Here is a 22,731-nt window from a genome sequence, read left to right as displayed (position 1 = left end):
GGCCCAGGAAAGGGAAGTCTGAGGTCCCCTGCTGGAGCTGTTGTCCCCGCGACCCAATCCCGGATGAATGAATGACTGAATAAAATAGCATGACAAGTAATGTGTACTAAGGTCACTGCTGCTTGTTGAATAATTGAATAACAAAAAAGATACTAAAACTGTTCCTGGTAACCCTGGTTTTTTATGAGTCAAATGATGTTTAAAGTATTTACTAAATTTAACATGACTCCAAGCTTCTGTCTCTAAGCCGCTCACTACTGGCACTCATTCACTTTGACGTCCTGTCGGTTGTTTTCCTGCATCCTCTGCTGTCACCTCCCACCCCACCAGTGAGGATGGGGGCATGCAGAGATGAGAAGAAGGAAGAAGGCGGTATATATAGAGAACGAGTGACAGAATGGGGTGGGGGTGGTGGGGGGGTGCGTGAAAGCGGGACCAAATCATATCAAATCAAATCAATTTTATTTACATAGCGCCAAATCACAACAAACAGTTGCCCCAAGGCGCCTTATATTGTAAGGCAAGGCCATACAATAATTATGGAAAAAAACCAACGGTCAAAACGACCCCCTGTGAGCAAGCACTTGGCAACAGTGGGAAGGAAAAACTCCCTTTTAACAGGAAGAAACATCCAGCAGAACCAGGCTCAGGGAGGGGCAGTCTTCTGCTGGGACTGGTTGGGGCTGAGGGGAGAGAACCAGGAAAAAGACATGCTGTGGAGGGGAGCAGAGATCAATCACTAATGATTAAATGCAGAGTGGTGCATACAGAGCAAAAAGAGAAAGAAACACTCAGTGCATCATGGGAACCCCCCAGCAGTCTAAGTCTATAGCAGCATAACTAAGGGATGGTTCAGGGTCACCTGATCCAGCCCTAACTATAAGCTTTAGCAAAAAGGAAAGTTTTAAGCCTAATCTTAAAAGTAGAGAGGGTGTCTGTCTCCCTGATCCAAATTGGGAGCTGGTTCCAGACGAGAGGAGCCTGAAAGCTGAAGGCTCTGCCTCCCATTCTACTCTTACAAACCCTAGGAACTACAAGTAAGCCTGCAGTCTGAGAACGAAGTGCTCTATTGGGGTGATATGGTACTATGAGGTCCCTAAGATAAGATGGGACCTGATTATTCAAAACTTTATAAGTAAGAAGAAGAATTTTAAATTCTATTCTAGAATTAACAGGAAGCCAATGAAGAGAGGCCAATATGGGTGAGATATGCTCTCTCCTTCTAGTCCCTGTCAGTACTCTAGCTGCAGCATTTTGAATTAACTGAAGGCTTTTCAGGGAACTTTTAGGACAACCTGATAATAATGAATTACAATAGTCCAGCCTAGAGGAAATAAATGCATGAATTAGTTTTTCAGCATCACTCTGAGACAAGACCTTTCTAATTTTAGAGATATTGCGCAAATGCAAAAAAGCAGTCCTACATATTTGTTTAATATGCGCATTGAATGACATATCCTGATCAAAAATGACTCCAAGATTTCTCACAGTATTACTAGAGGTCAAGGTAATGCCATCCAGAGTAAGGATCTGGTTAGACACCATGTTTCTAAGATTTGTGGGGCCAAGTACAATAACTTCAGTTTTAAATGAGTTTAAAAGCAGGAAATTAGAGGTCATCCATGTCTTTATGTCTGTAAGACAATCCTGCAGTTTAGCTAATTGGTGTGTGTCCTCTGGCTTCATGGATAGATAAAGCTGGGTATCATTTGCGTAACAATGAAAATTTAAGCAATGCCGTCTAATAATACTGCCTAAGGGAAGCATGTATAAAGTGAATAAAATTGGTCCTAGCACAGAACCTTGTGGAACTCCATAATTAACCTTAGTCTGTGAAGAAGATTCCCCATTTACATGAACAAATTGTAATCTATTAGATAAATATGATTCAAACCACTGCAGCGCAGTGCCTTTAATACCTATGGCATGCTCTAATCTCTGTAATAAAATTTTATGGTCAACAGTATCAAAAGCAGCACTGAGGTCTAACAGAACAAGCACAGAGATGAGTCCACTGTCTGAGGCCATAAGAAGATCATTTGTAACCTTCACTAATGCTGTTTCTGTACTGTGATGAATTCTAAAACCTGACTGAAACTCTTCAAATAGACCATTCCTCTGCAGATGATCAGTTAGCTGTTTTACAACTACCCTTTCAAGAATTTTTGAGAGAAAAGGAAGGTTGGAGATTGGCCTATAATTAGCTAAGATAGCTGGGTCAAGTGATGGCTTTTTAAGTAATGGTTTAATTACTGCCACCTTAAAAGCCTGTGGTACATAGCCAACTAATAAAGATAGATTGATCATATCATATAGATTGATATATTTAAAATCGAAGCATTAATTAATGGTAGGGCTTCCTTGAGCAGCCTGGTAGGAATGGGGTCTAATAGACATGTTGATGGTTTGGAGGAAGTAACTAATGAAAATAACTCAGACCAGAAAGCATCTTCTGAAACAACCCCCCCCAACCCAGACACACTTCATTCTCCGCAAGAGCGGCTGAAATCGGATCTTTGTGAAAACACCATGATAGCATTTGGGGTTCATGTGACGAGCCGCCTTATAAACAGCAAAGAAGGGAGGGGAGCGATAAAAAGGCAAATGAAAGAGGGAGAAGGAAAGAACACAAAGATATGGGATGAATGGCGGTGTACGTGGAACAGAGAATACACAGCTTTTCCCCCTATTTTCCCCCTCTCTTTATATTTCCGTAATCCCCAAGAGGGAGAATGCAGCACATCGCCTTTGAGGGATTAAAGAAGAATATTTCTCAGCCTGCAACAATTGGTATTGTTCAGTGAAGAAGGCTGAGCCCGGCTACAGAGGAGCTCCACAATAAAAAGTGCAAATACAGTTGAGCGCTCGGATTAGGCTGCGGTATTGTCTCAGCACGGATCAATGTTGGCCTTTTAAATAATCAAAAACCATTCAGCACGGATGTAATTGGCAAATCTGCCCTGAACGCCATATTAATTTTTGGCCAGATGAAATATTCCAGTGTTAAATATGTGGATTCTATTAACAGTTGCCAATCTGTAAAATCCGCTTCCATCTTAATGAGCTGCCACCTAAAAAAAGGGGTCGGCACGAAGAACCCAGACAGTGCAGGTTTTCCTTGCTACCGAGCTGCTTGCAGGTGATTTCATGGATGAGTGGAACTTTAAGTTGAGGGGAGGAGCTTATCAGTCAAGCCACCTGCTTAGGCAATCAGTTTTAAGCATGTCTGAGTCATCTAACCATCAGCCATCCATCCATCCATCCATCCATCCATGATCCACTCAGGACTGGGACACGTGAGGTCTACAAAGGAGATGGTTGAGATCCAGAGTGCATTTGAATAAAAAAGTTGTAGCCTATTTCACTCTACACATTCTCACTCCCAACATGTTACATATTTATGATCGGTCAGTGCCCCTTTGTGTCACAATGTGATGAGTTAGGAAGCCTCTTCAAGTCATTTAGCAACGCTTGAGGAAAGCGTTTTTTTCACAGCAGTATCATTTCTCTGTGATAACAGACAGAACTATCTGCTCGACTTCCTCATCGGGGAACACTGATCTATATTTGCGTTAAGGCCAGAGTTAGGGACTGTGTTTCCCCAAGTATCACTAAGCGGGCTACCTAACTCATTACATAATGACATGTGGTCAAAAACAAAAAAAAAAACGGTTTAGCATCAGAGCATGATGAGTTAGAAATGTGAATGTGTTGTTGTTCTGGGACTCTGTTCTTCACCTCTTGTTTGTCATTTGAGTCGTCTGTCTTTTTGGTGACTGGACTCCATGTACGAGGTCTGTTAGAAACGTATCCGACCTTTTTATTTTTTGCAAAAACCTGATGGATTTTAATCAAGCGTGCTTGCATGAGCCAACCTTGAACCTTCGTGCGCATGCATGAATTTTTTCATGCCTGTTGATTGCGTCAGTTGCTGACAAGCAGCATTTGTGTGAGGTGGTGTGTCGTGCTCTCAGTGGTTTTTCATTGCAAGGAAATGGCGGAACGACTGGAGCAGCGCTACTGCATCAAATTTTGCCAGAAACTGGGTGACAGCCAGGTGGAAACCATTCGGAAGATTCAGACGGCTTTCGGTGACGATCCTATGGGCATCACACGGATTAAGGAGCGGTACAACTGGTTTAAAGACGTCCGCACAACGGTGGAGAACGAGCCACGCTCCAGTTGGCCATCAACATGCTGAAATGACCAGGTCATTTCCAAAGTAAATGCTGTGGTGATGTGGGACCGTCGTGTGACTATCCGAGAAATTGCGGAAGAGGTGGACATCAGCACTTTTTCAGCACATTCCACTGTGACAGAAGATTTGGCCATGAAAAGAGTGGCAGTGAAATTCATGCCTAAGCTGATGGCGGAGCAAAAGCACCTCTGTGTTGAAGTCTCACAGGACATGCTGGACTCTGAAAAATGATGCCCACCTCTTCCACAATTTCTCGGATAGTCACACGACTGAAAAGCCACTGAAAGTCGTCTGATTCTTCTGAATGGTTTCCACCTGGCTGTCGCCCAGTTTCTGGCAAAATTTGATGCAGCGCTGCTCCAGTCGTTCCGTCATTTTCCTTGCAATGAAAATCCGCCGCGTGCATGACACATGACCTCACACAAATGCTGCTTGCTAACAACTGACGCAATTGACAGGCGTGAAAAAATTCACGCATGCACACGAAGGATCAAGGTTTGCTCATGCAAGCACACGTGATTCAAATCCATCAGGTTTTTGCAAAAAAAAAAAAAAAAGGTCGGATACTTTTCTAACAGACCTCGTATATTGCTGCTGAGCTTCAATATTTGTGTCTCTGCATGTCTGTTGTGCTTTAATTTTACTTTTGTTTTGCCAGTATGGTGAAAGCAGATGTTCACTCCACTGACTCTGGTCTGCTTAAAGTTTCAATCTGTAATTAAAAAAAAACACCTATGGGATTATTTTTCTTGCCAATACTTTCAATGTGCTTGCTCAGAAGAAGAAGAAGAGCCTTTAATCTCATTGTACATACAAACAATAAAATATATACTCAGTCCTAGATATCATTAGACACCAGGAGCAGACACAGTCTGGGTCTAACTCTGGATCTATACACACTACGTTGGTCGAGTGTTGAGAAAGGTGCATGACCCTAACGTGTGTGTTTTGGATAGTGGGAGGAAGACCTCACAGACATGGGAAGATCACTGCAGGTCACAGAGCTTTCTCTCATCGTGCCCCTGTTCTGTGGAATGATCTCCCTGCATCAATAAAAGTCAAATTCTGTAGAGACTTTCAAGTCCAGACTTAAGACGCACTTATTTTCCCTTTCTTATGGCTAGCATACTGACATAGTATGTTACTATGCTTTTTACTCTTTTAATGAATTTTATTAGTAAACGGAGCGTGCCGCGGCCTCAACTTTACCTAAATTCTGGGTCTTTTAGTGACACTTTAGGGCTAGTGGCCGGCGATCACCTTAGTATTTTTTCTGTTTTTCTTGTTGCTTAATGCTAACATGTTACACTGACTACGTTTACATGCCGTTAATATTCAGGGTAAGGTCAATAGTCTGGTTTCTGAATCATTAGGAATAACCTGTTTACATGCTTAAGCAGACAGAGTTACTCATGTATACATGGTGAAATATGCGTCATATCTGTTTCTTCTTCCTCTTTCTACCGTCAATAAAAGACATTATATTCATGTCTTTCACGATACTAATGAAGTATTCGGTTTCCTCCGCGCTCCAAAAGTGTGGTGCTGTGCTGCCGCATCTGGATTTCGCCATACTTGTTTACCTCTGCTTCTGTGGTGTCTGGTGGGTTGCGCACGCCGCATACAAGTAGTTGCTGTACTCAAAAGACCAAGATTCCTTGTGGATAGGACATGCGCAGAACACAAAATAATGTTCCTTTCTATGGGGATATCCTGATGCGCATTTATATGACCTGATATTGGGGTTAGAAAAGGAGTAACCCAGGGGTCATATTCGGGTTTCGTTGACATCGACAGGCTGACACCCTGCTGGAACAACCAGATCATTTCCAATGTGAAAGCTTTGTTGATCCGGGACCTCGTCTGACTTTCACAAAAAGGCAGAAGATGTGGACATCAGCACTTTTTCCGGCACATTCCACCGTTACAGGAGTTTTTTTCATGGAAAGAAAAGCGGAGGGACGCGCCACGGCTCCGTTCATTATGCAGGTGGATTTCAGAAGGATTCCGGTTGCTTTCCAGTCGTGTGAATATCCGATTGTGATTGTGCATGAGCTGGACATGCCAGAACATGTCCCATGAGGCTTCATCACGGCGTTGCTTTGCGCTGAGCGGCTGCACCGTGACGTGCGATGGAGCAGCTTCTTTTTCCATGACAAAAACTCCTGTAACAGTGAAATGTGCCGTTCATTTTTAAACTGGACACTGTCTTGATCCGGTAAAAAGTGCTGATGTCCACATCTTCTGCCTTTTTGTGAAAGTCAGACGAGGTCCTGGATCAACAAAGCCTTCACGTTGGAAATGATCTGGTTGTTCCAGCGGTGTGTCAGCCTGTCGATGGGGGCTGCCGCGCTCTCAGCAGTTGTGGGCTGTCCTTAAAGCGGCAGTAACACCCCGTAATCTGTTTAATCCCCATAAATAAGTCCCGGAAAGCCATATTAATTTTTCGAACGGTGTTCACCTGGAGGTCTCTCACAGTTTCTGGAAAAAAATTGATGCAGCAAAGCTCCAAATCGTTCAGACATTTATTCGCAATAAAAAATAGACGAGAGGGGTGGACCACACCTCACTCAAAGCCTGCTCACAGGCGAATGACGCAACCGACAGGCATGAAAAAACTCATGCATGCGCACGAGGGTTCAAGCTTGTCTGACGCAATCACACGTGATTCAAATCCATATGGTTTTTTTAAAAAATAATAAGGTCGGATACTTTTCTTTTGTCTTTCTGATGCCTGAGTCTGCTTTTTTTTCTTTTCTCTCTGTTTGAGGTGCGGCTCCATCCAGAGATGGGTGTGGTATCTGTTCCGGAAACCGTCCTGTGCACCGGCAACATTTCCTGTATGTTTGTTGTGTGAATTGTTTTGTAATTTGTGTCTGTAGCATGGCCCAAGCAGAGGGTCACCCCTTTGAGTCTGGTCTGCTTGAAGTTTCTTCCTCAGAGGGAGTTTTCCCTTATCACTGTTGCTCTGGGGGTTGGTAAGGTTAGACCTTACTTGTGTGAAGCGCCTTGAGGCAACTTTGCTGTGATTTGGTGCTATATAAATGAAAATAAATTGAAATTGAAATTAAACACACATAAAGGAACTGGTCATGGTGGTGGGGGACCAACCCCAGACCTTCTTGCTCTGAGGTAAGAGTGCTAACCACTAAGCCACCATGCTGCCCAGGTAGATAAGATTTATATCTTACCTGTGTGTGAGTACTTGGGGCAACTTACACTGTAAATTGGCACTTTATAAATAAATTGAATTATAGGTAAACAAGAAGCATCTTGGCCCTTCATAGTACACACCATCACCCACACTTAACCCAAACAAAGTCCCGAAATCTGCCTTACAGTGGAGAGTGTCTGTCTATCGATTGGCCAGACTTGTTCTTAAGGGTGATTTGGACAACACACTGCCAAACGGGAAAAGGAGTCTACCCCTGTTACAGTGGTTATTAGTGTTCCAGATGTTTGATGTGCCTCTGAATGTCATCGTCCAATTGGGTTTCGCCAATTCTTGTGCGATTTCAGTCAGATTGAAAAATCAAACCACCACATCTCTTCCAGGCTCTCATGTAAAATCAATATTTTTCACAAAATGGAGCTTTCAACACAATCTCTATGGGTTCCGGGTGTGCACAGCACATTATGTGTTTACATCATACGCAACTGTGAAAAGCGCGGGCTGTGGCGTCCATCGATGCTGCGTTCAAAAGCTCTGAGAAGCTTGGAACCTCGGACTCGGAGCTTTTGTGAGTGGATGTATTGATGAGACGGACCGGGGGTGCCGGTGAGTGTGTTACCATCAGGCAAACCCTTTGTTATTATACTATTACGTATATTATTTTATTATCTAATTATGGCTGACAAAACAACATGTTAATTTACATTAATTAATTACAGCAACTATAACATGTTCATTTTTTTAAAAATCACAATTTATGGCACTTTGCTCTGTTTTGTTTCAATGTCACTGACTTGGTCTGTAGCTAAAGAGTTTTTGAGACCAATAACTGGGTTAGATGTCTATCTTTGGACAGTTTTTTGCACGGTTTAAACAATAATACCAGATCAGAAATATATATATTTTTTTAATAGCAGTAAGAAAATCACGCGATCAGTGCAGCCACAGTGCACGGGTTGTGGTTGATGGAGGTAAAGTTCATGTTAAATGCATTTCCTACCAATGTTAACTTGCTTTAATAACATTGTTTTTTCATTGTTTTATCTCATATGTGTTGGGAAAGTGTAAGTACACGGACCCACAACAGGGGGCGCAAATAACGGACAATGGAATAGGTCAAATAACACACTTTATGCACAACAAGGACAACAGATTACAATAAAGGACAAAGTCAAATTCACACAGGTGTCGTGTGGGCAGGCTCGAAGATAGGAGACGCCTCTCCAAAGTAGAACCGGAACCACACGGTTTCCTCCGCCACCAGACCCCGGGAATACTGGAGCCGCCAAGTCCCGAACTCCCAGGTGGCCACTGCCTCCACGTGTCGGACCTGGTACTGCTGGCGAGGAATAAAGAACAGTTAAAGGAGGGCGCGTTCGCACCCAGGAATCCGAACGGCAGGTAAGCTACCTCCACCTCTCGTTGGGAAGTTCTCTCAGAGAAATGCACAAAGTCACAAAGATCACTGTCAAACAGTTAGCTGAGTACGTTACCTTCTCGGTAGAAACGATATCTCGGCAAAGAGGTGGAGACGTCGTCCTGCTGATATACTCCTGCCGATCAGATGATTGGTAACAGCTGTTGCAGGTGATGCGTGACAGCTGTCACCCTGGCTGCTCCTGTGAGGCGGCTGCGCCCTCTGGTGCCTGGAGCCCGCACTCCAGACAGGGCGCCCTCTGGTGGTGGGCCAGCAGTACCTCCTCTTCTGGCGGCCCACACAATATGTGGTAGTTCGTTTACCCATGTGTTTGGTTTTAATGATTGTTAATTAACAGCCACACTGACAGGCTTAAAACAATTTCAAAATGTTAGATTTGTGAAGCTTTTCATCCAGATTTTAATGTTCAATGGACAGATTTAAAAATGAAATGATTTTGGAGGCAATAAAATAATTATTAAAGGGGTCATATTGTGCAAAATCACCTTTTACATGACATATTCAAAGTCCCAAAAGTCTATATGTTTTCACAGATGTTCTCCTGTTTTAAGATTAATGTATGTCACAGCTTGTTTAACACCTGACGTTGTGAAAAGTGTAATGACATGGACCCACAACAGGGGGCGTAAATGAACAGTCAATGGAAATAAGAAGTAACACTTTTAATGTTGTGAAATGCGCACAGCGGATACAGATACAATTCAATACTACAGTCAATTAGAAAGTCGGTGTCGTGTGGGCAGGCTCGAGGATAGGAGACGCCTGTCCAGAGAAGAGTCGGGACCCACACGATTTCCACCGCCAACGGCTCTGGAACACACCGGAGCCGCCAAGTCCCGAGTCACGAGGTGGCCACTGTCTCCAGCTGTCAGATTGGGTACTGCTGGCAGGAAGCAGAAACAGTCAAGAGTGGGTGTGTGAACACACACCCAGTAAACAGTCAGCAGAGTTCTTCTTCTGGAGAAACACCTCCTGTTTTCACAAGTCCTGAGTGTTACCGTGCAGACCCCAATTTCCACTTGTTGAGTACTGGAGTGCAGAGCGGGAATGCCAACTCCAATCAACTCCCTCCGACTCGGCTACAAATGGAAAAGCTGCAAACTCACAAAATCACTGAACCACAACTACCAGCTCAGATGCAAAGGTACGTTACAACAAAGCTTAGCTGAGATACGTATGAAGACGGCTGAGAGTCTACCTGAATAATGTAGATGATTTCTCGGCAGGGGTGTGGTGTCTTCTCCAGGCTTTTATGGATGGCATGATGAGGTGATGAGTGACAGCTGTCAGAGGTCCTGGAGCTCCTGGCAGCGAACTGCCCCCTCTGGTACCTGAAGCCCGTCTACAGGCAGGGCGCCCTCTGGTGTTGGGCCAGCAGTACCTCCTCTTCGGGCGGCCCACACAACAGACATATTTTTATTCAGATCGAGACCTCTTTTGTAAGGGAGACCTGGACAATTACAAAGTTTCCAGTTCACCGAACCTGCACGTCTTTAAATGTGGGAGGAAACTGGAGCACCCGGAGGAAAACCACACAAACACGGGGGGAACGTGCAAACTCCACACAGAAAGGCCAAAGGTGGGAATCAAACCCATGATCTTCTTGCTGTGAGGCAACAGTGCTAACCACTAAGCCACCATGCTGCCCATACTGTATGTAACAGAAATAACCCAAATCATCTCATTGCACCTGAAAATATCAACACACACACACACACACACACACACACACACACACACACACACACACACACACACACACACACACACACACACACACACACACACACACACACACCTACAGTGCTTTTCCATCTGAAACCCACTAAGGGCTCTTGGGTACGGCCCTTAACCCGTTTTGCCCCACTGGCAACAACTGTTGCCGAAGTGTATCACTGTCATTTTCTACTCACAATAAAAATTCTCAAAGGTACTAATGCAACTTTTTCCACTTATAAAAACAAATCTGGGCATAAACGGGTTAATTCTCAGTTGCTCCCATTGTGAATAAGTCAGTTAATTTATTGTGGGGCCACGTTATTTTGATTAACGTTTTGCTTGTTAACGTTCCTGGATGTAGAGTGGAAATCTTTCTGTTGTTCTGTTTCCTGTTTCTCCAGCTTGGTAAAATTTTGAAAAAACCTTGTAGCTGTTAGAACGACCTAAGCAGTGGGTCACGCCTCTGAGTCTGGTTTCTTCTTCAATATCATCAGAGGGAGTTTTTACAAACCTCTGTCAACTGTGTGCTTGCTCGGGGGGTTGGTAAGGTTAGACCTTACTCGTGTGAAGTGCTTTGAGGCGGCTTTGTTGTGATTTGGTGCTATATGAAATAAATAAATCTAACTGAATTGTATGCTGCCATCTAGTGGTGGTATTACTGTATGAGTTAATCAGCTAACAACAAACTGATACGATTGTTTGGCTTAATGTATTGACTGAATAGATCAACTTCATCATTTGTAGAATAACCGCCCTCCTGAGAAATTTTTCAGGAGCCGCCACTGTGACTGGCAATGCATTTCTTACTCACCATGGTATCGAAAAGTCTTGCGTGGGACTGGGTTCCAGTTGAGACACGCTGACTTCTCCCATCCAACCAGAAGCAGCAGCAGCAAGACCTTTGGCCCGCCCATGACTCCTGTGGCACCTCCCAGTTGCTGAGAGGCTGCAGAATCGGTGCTGAGTGATGGGTCGGGGTATCAATCAGATGATCGGTGGCCTCCAGAGAGAACGCCGGCACTTGGCAGCCTGCCGAGAGACAGAACGGACAGGATATCAGCACAAACTCTCTCACACCTTAAAGCCGCACTGAAAGATAAATTTCTCACTTAAAAAAAAGAAAAAAATCCAGCACATTTATCAAAAAGCACAATAATGTAAAATAGAAATGAGTTTTTCAAATCATTACAGCTAACAAGGACAGAACTGTAATCACCGCGCCTGCCAACAAAAACAAACGAAGCATTCTAATCACTTTTGCTTGGTGGTTATGGAGGAAAAGTTTTCAGTCCCTCCCTCACGCTGAGCAATAATCCAGCTAACGCCACTCAGAAAGCTCACGAATAGCTTATCTCTTGTCAAGCCAATTCAGCAGCAGTATATTAGACTGGGTCTGAATTATCAAAGCTAATTGTGCTGGCAGTGCTTCAAACTCCACTGTTTCGGGAACCGAATGTCAAAGCAAGGACAATCCAGTGGGCTTGTGTTAAAAATGAATTGGTTTATATCTAATGAACTCGTCAGGCATGTGACGACACAGCAGCATTACAAGTGACGCAGAACAGCGATGTAGATGAATGTGATGCACCCGCCAACACGAGGAATTTCACATGGAAACGTCTTGTACATGGGCACAGGCACAACTTTAAATTTGTTTTAAAATGTCTGTGAAAACCTTCTGCGAACAAACTTACTGTATGTTGGTGTGATTGGTCAACAATTAACCCTTTAAGGTCTGTCAAACAGCTGTTGTCCATTAATGTTTGGGGTGGTGGGTGGGCGCCAAACCATAATCTCACCAAAATGGTGAGAGCCGGCTCTGCATGTCAGTGCCATATACTCATTGTGTACCCTTTAGTTCATGTACTACCATGTATACCTGTTGTTTGATAATTGTAGACTAGTTTACAGGCTATTTATAACGTGCCACAAACTTCAATAACATGCAAAAAACATTAGTTCATGGCGGAGTTTACATAAGTGTGATTTTGTGTCATGGTGGCTTGTTTTTAAAATGATAACTGCATTAATTTTCATGCAGTTATGGTAAAATGTTGGTCTGAGTGGAAGAAATGCAGCTGCTCCGCACAAAAAATATTGTCGCGCACAAAAACCATAGCTCCAGCTGTAGCTGGACACTCAGGCATCCTATGACAGCCTTGTGCTCTGTGACAGACAACAGACTCAATGTATGTCTGGATCCAACCAAAAAAAAAAATCTGTGTTCTTGTTAAAGGGGTTGAGGATGAAGTGTCCGTGGTCTCTTCCCTGTGCAGCCTGTGAGCCCACTGAACCTCAGTGGGCTCACCACTTTCAGCCCACAGCTCTGGAACATAACGGAGTAGAATGAATGTATTTATCCTTAAAATGCTATAAATATTATTACTGTTGTCAATATCTCACCAGACAATGTAGAAAAAAAAGCTGATATAGATTCATGTATCCATTTGCTCCATTTATTTTTTTGTTCTTATGATTTTGACAAAGGCTATTTTTTACTCACTGATACTGATTATATTGCAATTTAATACAACAATTCAGTATTTTATTTTAAAATACTCTTTAAAACATTGGACACCTTGTTTTCATTCAGGACCACAGGCAAAAGTTCCTTATTTTCATTACCCATGGCTACTAAAAATAAATAAATAAATGAATAAAAGTAGCATTTGTCTTTTTTTTTTTTTTTTTTGCTAATCTGAAAATGATCCAATCCATAGTGTAAAAACTGTATTGGATCCAAACAGTGTCTTTTGTGATCCGTAACACCCCTATTCAACAACCATAATTTTGCACACTCAGGTGGACAAACCTCTAATTGCATATTCATAAAGACTAACATGTTAAATAGACATGCTATTTTGCACATTGGAAAGATTCAGTTCTCAGAGTGCACTGTTTATAAGTCAGCATGATTTTTTAAAATTGAATTACCTCCGCAGGTAATGTTTTCACCCATTTGTTTGTTTGTTTCTGAACTGCCTGGAACCCATAATTTTTCATATAGCTTTATACATTTTTTTACAGGGGATTCAAATCCTGATAGGCAAGAACTGATTCAATTTTGAACTTCATAGGTCAAAGTCTGGAAAAATATTGTAAAAATCCCTAAAATCCCTATCCTTTAACATTGAATGACTTTTCAAAAATTCATAACTCTGTCACACAATATCATATTCCTTTCACATTTGAAAGCAATGTGGAGGATAGTATCATTTACAGACTGACAAAGTTCAATCCAGATCTGATCCAGATTACAGATCTTCTGGCCATTTAAATGTAACATTGAAAACCCCATTTAATGTATATTTTACATTATATCTTAATCAAATGTGCCCCAATCGCTCTCATATTTTAAAGTGAGGTGATCACCTAATGGGGGCAGTCAGTACTTACCAAAAAAAAAAAAAAATTAAAAAATTAATTGGATGAAATGTGAACAAAGGAATAGTCATTTAAGATTTGTGATCATTTTGAGGAAGACTGTGTTTCTGATAGTAGCACAATTCGAGCACAGGCACATAAGAAATATGATTTTCATTTCACAAAGCTTCATAGATATGAGCCATGGGAGATTTTATTTTAAAATATTATACTTATCTGCACAGCATAGGCTGTACAACACTTCCTGTGTGCACCTGCAGACTCATATCAGTGATCCAAATAGCTCCTTTCATGGCACGTTCTCAGTGAAAAGGAGAACTGCTGACTTTTAAAGAGGCTCAAAATGTCACTCAGGATTAACTTCAACAAACAGGAAAGAGCTAAAACCTTCAAATATATGTACACTTGATGACACCTACATTATTTACCCTTTCCTTTTCCATTAGCAAATACAGACTGTAAATAGATCAACACATAAGAACTGGCCATGCAGACCATTTTTTTTTTGTAGGTGCAAAGCTATAAAAGTTGGCACTATGGGGGAAATATTCTCTTTTTTTTTTCTTTTTTGTTTAAAATGTAAGACCTAAACTAGGAAAACTGACATTGCTCATTGTTTTCTTTTTGCGGATAACTATAAAAACCTGGCCCTGCGATAAACTGGCGCACTATCCATGGTGAACCCCACCTTATGTCCTGTGACTGCTGAGATAGGTTCCAGTCCCCCATGACCGTTGATTGAAGTAAATGTGTATAGAAAATGAATGAATGAATGAATTAACTATAAATGCTTTTGTTTTTCGTTTATTAAAGGTGTACGGCCTTTGGGTTTTTTAAAAGATTTACCTCATGAAAAAAATTTTCTATGGCTATACCACTATAACGTTATTCCTTAGCATTTGAATAATGAGCTGGAAGTTTGCAACATTTTACAAAAATAAATCTGCATTATAATGCTTGGGTTTCAGTAGAAACGAAATTTTGTGAAATTCTATGAAATTTTATGAAATTTGAAAGGTCGTGCAGCTTTCATGCAAGACTCAAACTATAAAAGTTGGCACCGCAGAAAAACATGCTCCTTTTTTCTTTACTTTGACCAAAACTACAAATGTTGGCATTGTGACCTTTCACAATGCTAATATTTATAGTACTACAGAAAAAAAGCAGCCTCTTTTTTAATAGTTTTTCCATGAAAGACCAAAACTTTTGCTTTTTTGAGAGCATTTTCTGTGCTGTGCCAATATTTGTGGTTTTATGATGGAGTATGTTCTGTATTTTTACGGTCAATAACTGAGATTTGGATGTGTTTGCGTTCACGTGCAGGCAATGTGACTGCTATTGATTACACCATTTATGGGAAAATAAGAGCGGGCTGAGACTAGAAAAGAAAACACCCCTCCTGCCTGGTCACTACACTCCCTTGCCGCTCTCATCCAGCCAATTGGATGGCGGCGGCGTGCTGTTAAATGAGCATGCATGAACGCCGGGTTAGTGTGACAATATTCTAAGCTTCGCCCATCTACCAGCTTTAGCAGATCGATGGCGAAGGCCTTGGCGGCCAACGCTCTAGTGAGGTGAGAAGAGACTGAGGTGGAGGGGTGCAGAGCAAGTGATGAAGGATGGGAGCAAGAGATGTAGACTTACAGACGGAGGATGAAAGAACAAAACAAGTCTCCAGTGGTTGCAGAAGACTTGCAGCGTTTCATTTTTTTTTACCCTCTCACCATCTACTTTTTCATCTGGTCTGGGAAGCAACGAAATGAAGTGGGCAAGCTGAAGGCCGGATTAAGTGAAGAAACATGTAAGCACCACGGGGGAAGATGAGAAGGAAGAGGATGGCAGAGGAGGCGGCACAGATTCAAAGCTTATCCCTGTCTGAGGAGAAGCTGAAAACTTTCCATCTCCAACCCTTTCATTCCCACTTTCTCTTTTTGTTGCTTGTGTCTGACTTTCTTTCATTTTGTCTTCTTCCATTCGGTCCTCATATCTGTTTATCACAAACAACAGTACATGAATGTAGAATTTAAACAATCATTCTGACTCTGCTGATGCTTTTGTTCGATGTAAAACCATGTGCATAGATGGCACTCTGCCATTTTTATAAGTGCAACTGGAATAGTGATTTTTTTTGTGTCAATGTTCATGATGGCAAAAGAGCAGTTTTTGTAATACTTGGAGGCCGGTAAAATATACAATTCTGAATCAGACACAGATCTCCCGCAAAACTTAATCAGCTATTCTCTGATGATGAACCATCGTCTGAATAGAAATTTGTCACAGTATGTCCTGTGCTTGATGAGGCAAACAGATGCACACATAACCTCCTCTCTAAAAATGGACCTTAGGGTCTATAAGGTCTCATTTCTCTCTCTTCTACCAGGGTGTCAAAATCCAACCCCTCATCCACATCATTGCACCTGGGCCTACGGGTCAAGTAGGGGATTGCCTGTTGGGGTAAAATACGGTGGGGACCTTGTGTGCCCTGTGCCGCTATGGTAACCATGAAGGCCGAAACATGAACCCTGAACATGAGACAGCTAATGGGGCTCTGGTGAAACAAGACGTCTCCAATGGCAAATCAGGTGGAGGAAGTGATGTCTTGTAACCCAACAGCTGTGAAAGCAGACGAAGGCTGCAGCAGGTCTTTAGACTCTAGCTGTCTGGGAATTCCCAGACATCAGACCAGGCTAGAGATCTGTCAAGGACTGTGTGTTTGTTGGCGTGAACAACATTCCCATGTTAAACAAACCCACACACAGGAATCTCTAGATCAACCATGGATGTAGATTTTCTATCCCATCCAGGAATTGATCAAGAGAGAATCTTCCTCACAACTGAGGGATTGCCATGATGACCAGAGGAGAGCAGGTAGCTTAGTGAGATAGGAGATGGGGTACTAATACTTAGAGCTGGATTTGCTAACCACTGGCACCAATGGGCCACTGAGCCTGTTGGACTTACTTCTCCCTGACTTGATTATTTTTATCAAAATTGTTCCACCACTTTTGGAAGCATCTGACAAACAGACCTTTGTATTGACTATCTGTTACTCATGAAAATTGGTAATAATTCATGAACATAGATCGGGAAATAAATATCTTTTGTTTTAACAAAATCAATGTTGAATAATTGTTAATCTTCTGCGTTCCACTTCCTGTTTACACAATCATCATGATGTGATGTGCAACATCTCCCCTTGGCTAATGTGTGTCGCCCTATGCATGCTGGGAAATGGTCCAACTCCGCTTAATCCAATTAAGACAAAGAGTGTGTTGGTGGATGATATGAAGGTTTGGATGGAGCTCCAAAATTAAAAACACATTGAGGGTCTTTTGTTCAGTACAGGTCTGGACAATGGCAAGAGTGTTTGTTTGAAGCGGACATATTGCACACCGACTCTTCCAGCCTCGTGTGCACTGAACTTTAGAAGCGCCGAGGGAGATGACTGGGTGTGATGTGATGTGATGCTGTTTATCTTTCTGTCAAACTCAGTCTTATGATGCCTGGCGGTGTTGCAAGAAGTGTGATTCAGTCTCAGCCTCCCCCGATGACCAAATTAGCACTCTTGCTCCGGCTTTCGCTGTGGCCTCTTTAAGGTCCGGCCACATCAGATAAGTCTGCAGGCGATCTCAAATCATTTCTGAGCTTCTCACTGTTGTTGAGGCCGGTTTATCTAATGAGCTGAGACGCAGCGGTCTGATAACAACAATCTGCACTTCGAAATATAGATCTCATTGAAACCTGAACAGAAATAGACAACATATTCTGATTAGGGTGTTCAGATTGTTGTCGGTTTGTGTGCATCATGGTTGTGCTGCTATAAAAGCATGTGTTTTTCTCCTTTTTTGTATGTTTGTTCTTCATTTTTATACATTTTTACTTGTGTCAATTTGAAGATAGAATAATAACTGAAGGGCCCGGATGGACTGTGAGGTGGAAGGCCTAAGGCGGATGCTGCATGCTGCAGTCTGCATTTGCAAGAGACCCTGTTGCAGGAAAAGGTCCACTGACAGCGTGGACGACCCCTGCCTGTGGTGCTGATGCCTATGTGGGCTTTTCATATTCTTTATATTATTTTGTTGTTTCTATTTTCGGTTTCTTCAGCTTTGTAAAACTTTGCAAAACCATGTACAACCCCAATTGCAGTGAAGTTGGGACGTTGTGTGAAATGTAAGTAAAAACAGAATACAATGATTTGCAAATCTTCTTCAACCTATATTCAATTGAATACACCACAAAGACAAGATATTTAATGTTCAAACTGACAGACTTTTTTGTTTTTGTGCAAATATTTGCTCATTTTGAAATGGATGCCTGCAACACATTTCAAAAAAGCTGTGAGAGAGGTGACAAAAGACTGGGAAATTTGATGAATGCTCAAAGAACATCTGTTTGGAACATTCCATAGGTGAACAGGTTAACTGAAAACAGGTGTGTCATGACTGGGTATAAAAGGAGCATCCCCAAAAGGTTCAGACATTTGCAAGCAAAGATGGGGCGAGGATCACCACTTTGTGAACAACTGCCTGAAAGAAATTGTCCAACAGTTTAAGAACAAGGTTTCTCAACTTTCAATTGCAAGGAATTTAGGGATTCCATCATCTACAGTCCATAATATAATCAGAAGATTCAGAGAATCTGGAGAACTTTCTACACGTAAACGGCAAGGCCGAAAACCAACATTGAATGCCTGTGACCTTCGATCCCTCAGGCAGCACTGCATTAAAAACCGACACCACTGTGTACAAGATCTTACCACGTGGGCTCAGGAACACTTGTCAGTTAACACAGTTTGTCGCTACATATACAAGTGCAAGTTAAAACTCTACCATGCAAAGTGAAAGCCATACATCAACAACATCCAGAAACGCTGCCGCATACTCTGGGCCCGAGCTCATTTGAAATAGACAGACACAAAGTGGAAAAGTGTGCTGTGGTATGATAAGTCCACATTTCAAATTGTTTTTGGAAATCATGGATGTCGTGTCCTCCGGACAAAAGAGGAAAATGACCATTCAGATTGTTACCAGCGCAAAGTTCAAAAGCCAGCATCTGTGATGGTATGGAGGTGTGTTAGTGCCCATGGCATAGGCAACTTACACATCTGTGATGGCACCATCAATGCTGAAAGGTACATCCAGGTTTTGGTCCAACACATCCAAGCAACATCTTTTTCAGGGACATCCCTGCTTATTTCAGTAAGAGCATTTCAGCAAGGCAAGCAAGCATTGCCAAACCACATTCTGCACGTGTTACAACAGCGTGGCTTCGTAGTAAAAGAGTGCAGGTACTAGACTGGCCTGCCTGCAGCCCAGACCTGTCACCCATTGAAAACGTGTGGTGCAATATGAAGCGCAAAATACGACAATGCAGACCCCGGACTGTTGCACAACTGAAGTCGTACATCAAGCAAGAATGGGAAAGAATTCCACCAACAAAGCTTCAACAATTAGTGTCCTCAGTTCCCAAACACTTATTGAGTGTTGTTAGAAGGAAAGGTGATGTAACACAGTGGTAAACATACCACTGTCCCAGCTTTTTTGAAACCTGTTGCAGGCATCCATTTCACAATGAGCAAATATTTGCACAAAAACAATAAAGTCTATCAGTTTGAACATGAAATATCTTGTCTTTGTGGTGTATTCAATTGAATATAGGTTGAAGAGGATTTGCAAATCATTGTATTCTGTTTTTATTTACATTTTTCACAACATCCCAACTTCATTGGAATTGGGGTTGTACAAAACTTGTAATTAATATAGTTTGAAGTAAAATATAAAAGATTCTTTTGAAATTTTTGATCTTCTTCTGTAAATTAAAACCGTAACTTATCTGTTGTTGTTGTTTCAGATGAGATGATTTCTTGATTAACATTATAAGAAACCTTGGACATTTATTTTTAGACAAATATAATAGCCTTCTCTGAGTCAAAAGGCAAAGCTCTCGATTTATTGGTCAATCTTCCCAACTTCATTGGAATTGGGGTTGTAGTTGTTAGAATGGCCCAAGCAGAGACTCACCCGTTTGAATCTGGTCTGCTTGAGGTTTCCTCCTTAAATCATCAGAGGGAGTTTTTCGTTACTGCTGTCACCTGTGTGTTTGCTCTGGGGGTTGTAAGGTTAGACCTTACTTTTGTGAGGCACCTTGAGGCACCTTTGTTGTGATTTGGTGCTGTACAAATGAAATAAACTGAAACTGAAGTAGAATTAAGTCTTATACTCAACAAAAATATAAATGCAACACTTTTGGTTTTGCTCCCATTTTGTATGAGATGAACTCAAAGATCTAAAACTTTTTCCACATACACAATATCACCATTTCCCTCAAATATTGTTCACAAACCAGTCTAAATCTGTGATAGTGAGCACTTCTCCTTTGCTGAGATAATCCATCCCACCTCACAGGTGTGCCATATCAAGATGCTGATTAGACACCATGATTAGTGCACAGGTGTGCCTTAGACTGTCCACAATAAAAGGCCACTCTGAAAGGTGCAGTTGTATCACACAGCACAATGCCACAGATGTCGCAAGATTTGAGGGAGCGTGCAATTGGCATGCTGACAGCAGGAATGTCAACCAGAGCTGTTGCTCGTGTATTGAATGTTCATTTCTCTACCATAAGCCGTCTCCAAAGGCGTTTCAGAGAATTTGGCAGTACATCCAACCAGCCTCACAACCGCAGACCACGTGTAACCACACCAGCCCAGGACCTCCACATCCAGCATGTTCACCTCCAAGATCGTCTGAAACCAGCCACTTGGACAGCTGCTGAAACAATCGGTTTGCATAACCAAAGAATTTCTGCACAAACTGTCAGAAACCGTCTCAAGGAAGCTCATCTGCATGCTCGTCGTCCTCATCGGGGTGTTGACCTGACTCCAGTTCGTCGTCGTAACCGACTTGAGTGGGCAAATGGTCACATTCACTGGCGTTTGGCACGTTGGAGAGGTGTTCTCTTCACGGATGAATCCCGGTTCACACTGTTCAGGGCAGATGGCAGACAGCGTGTGGCGTCGTGTGGGTGAGCGGTTTTCTGATGTCAATGTTGTGGATCGAGTGGCCCATAGTGGCGGTGGGGTTATGGTATGGGCAGGCATCTGTTATGGACGAAGAACACAGGTGCATTTTATTGATGGCATTTTGAATGCACAGAGATACCGTGACAAGATCCTGAGGCCCATTGTTGTGCCATATATCCAAGAACATCACCTCATGTTGCAGCAGGATAATGCACGGCCCCATGTTGCAAGGATCTGTACACAATTCTTGGAAGCTGAAAATGTTCCAGTTCTTGCATGGCCGGCATACTCACCGGACATGTCACCCATTGAACATGTTTGGGATGCTCTGGACCGGCGTATATGACAGCATGTACCAGTTCCTGCCAATATCCAGCAACTTTGCACAGCCATTGAAGAGGAGTGGACCAACATTCCACAGGCCACAATTGACAACCTGATCAACTCTATGCGAAGGAGATGTGCTGCACTGCATGAGGCAAATGGTGGTCACACCAGATACTGACTGGTATCCCCCCCAATAAAACAAAACTGCACCTTTCAGAGTGGCCTTTTATTGTGGACAGTCTAAGGCACACCTGTGCACTAATCATGGTGTCTAATCAGCATCTTGATATGGCACACCTGTGAGGTGGGATGGATCTCCTCTTCTAAGTCCCTGTTGGTAAATGATATAATAATTGATCAACATATTGATTTATTCTGCCTAACAGAAACCTGGTTACAGCAGGATGAATATGTTAGTTTAAATGAGTCAACACCCCCGAGTCACACTAACTGTCAGAATGCTCGTAGCACGGGCCGGGGTGGAGGATTAGCAGCAATCTTCCATTCCAGCTTATTAATTAATCCAAAACCCAGACAGAGCTTTAATTCATTTGAAAGCTTGTCTCTTAGTCTTGTCCATCCAAATTGGAAGTCCCAAAAACCAGTTTTATTTGTTATTATCTATCGTCCACCTGGTCGTTACTGTGACTTTCTCTGTGAATTTTCAGACCTTTTGTCTGACTTAGTGCTTAGCTCAGATAAGATAATTATAGTGGGCGATTTTAACATCCACACAGATGCTGAGAATGACAGCCTCAACACTGCATTTAATCTATTATTAGACTCTATTGGCTTTGCTCAAAAAGTAAATGAGTCCACCCACCACTTTAATCATATCTTAGATCTTGTTCTGACTTATGGTATGGAAATAGAAGACTTAACAGTATTCCCTGAAAACTCCCTTCTGTCTGATCATTTCTTAATAACATTTACATTTACTCTGATGGACTACCCAGCAGTGGGGAATAAGTTTCATTACACTAGAAGTCTTTCAGAAAGCGCTGTAACTAGGTTTAAGGATATGATTCCTTCTTTATGTTCTCTAATGCCATATACCAACACAGTGCAGAGTAGCTACCTAAACTCTGTAAGGGAGATAGAGTATCTCGTCAATAGTTTTACATCCTCATTGAAGACAACTTTGGATGCTGTAGCTCCTCTGAAAAAGAGAGCTTTAAATCAGAAGTGTCTGACTCCGTGGTATAACTCACAAACTCGTAGCTTAAAGCAGATAACCCGTAAGTTGGAGAGGAAATGGCGTCTCACTAATTTAGAAGATCTTCACTTAGCCTGGAAAAAGAGTCTGTTGCTCTATAAAAAAGCCCTCCGTAAAGCTAGGACATCTTTCTACTCATCACTAATTGAAGAAAATAAGAACAACCCCAGGTTTCTTTTCCGCACTGTAGCCAGGCTGACAAAGAGTCAGAGCTCTATTGAGCTGAGTATTCCATTAACTTTAACTAGTAATGACT

The 22,731-nt window shown here is 42.3% G+C and overlaps 1 protein-coding gene across 1 annotated transcript in view; it reads right to left on the bottom strand.

Annotated features, from left to right (window-relative positions):
• The window catches only part of sema4c (sema domain, immunoglobulin domain (Ig), transmembrane domain (TM) and short cytoplasmic domain, (semaphorin) 4C), a 329,257-nt gene that overhangs the window by 169,249 nt on the left and 137,277 nt on the right, over positions 1-22,731 (bottom strand). The window contains exon 3 of the mRNA XM_034171121.1: positions 11,339-11,556. Within this exon, the coding sequence (XP_034027012.1) occupies positions 11,339-11,441 (103 nt within the window). The 5' untranslated portion in view covers positions 11,442-11,556. The remainder of the gene's footprint in view (positions 1-11,338; positions 11,557-22,731) is intronic.

This window comes from Thalassophryne amazonica, chromosome 5, assembly GCF_902500255.1.
Source record: "Thalassophryne amazonica chromosome 5, fThaAma1.1, whole genome shotgun sequence".
Lineage (NCBI taxonomy): Eukaryota > Metazoa > Chordata > Actinopteri > Batrachoidiformes > Batrachoididae > Thalassophryne > Thalassophryne amazonica.
This window is presented reverse-complemented; position numbering and strand designations above follow the sequence as displayed.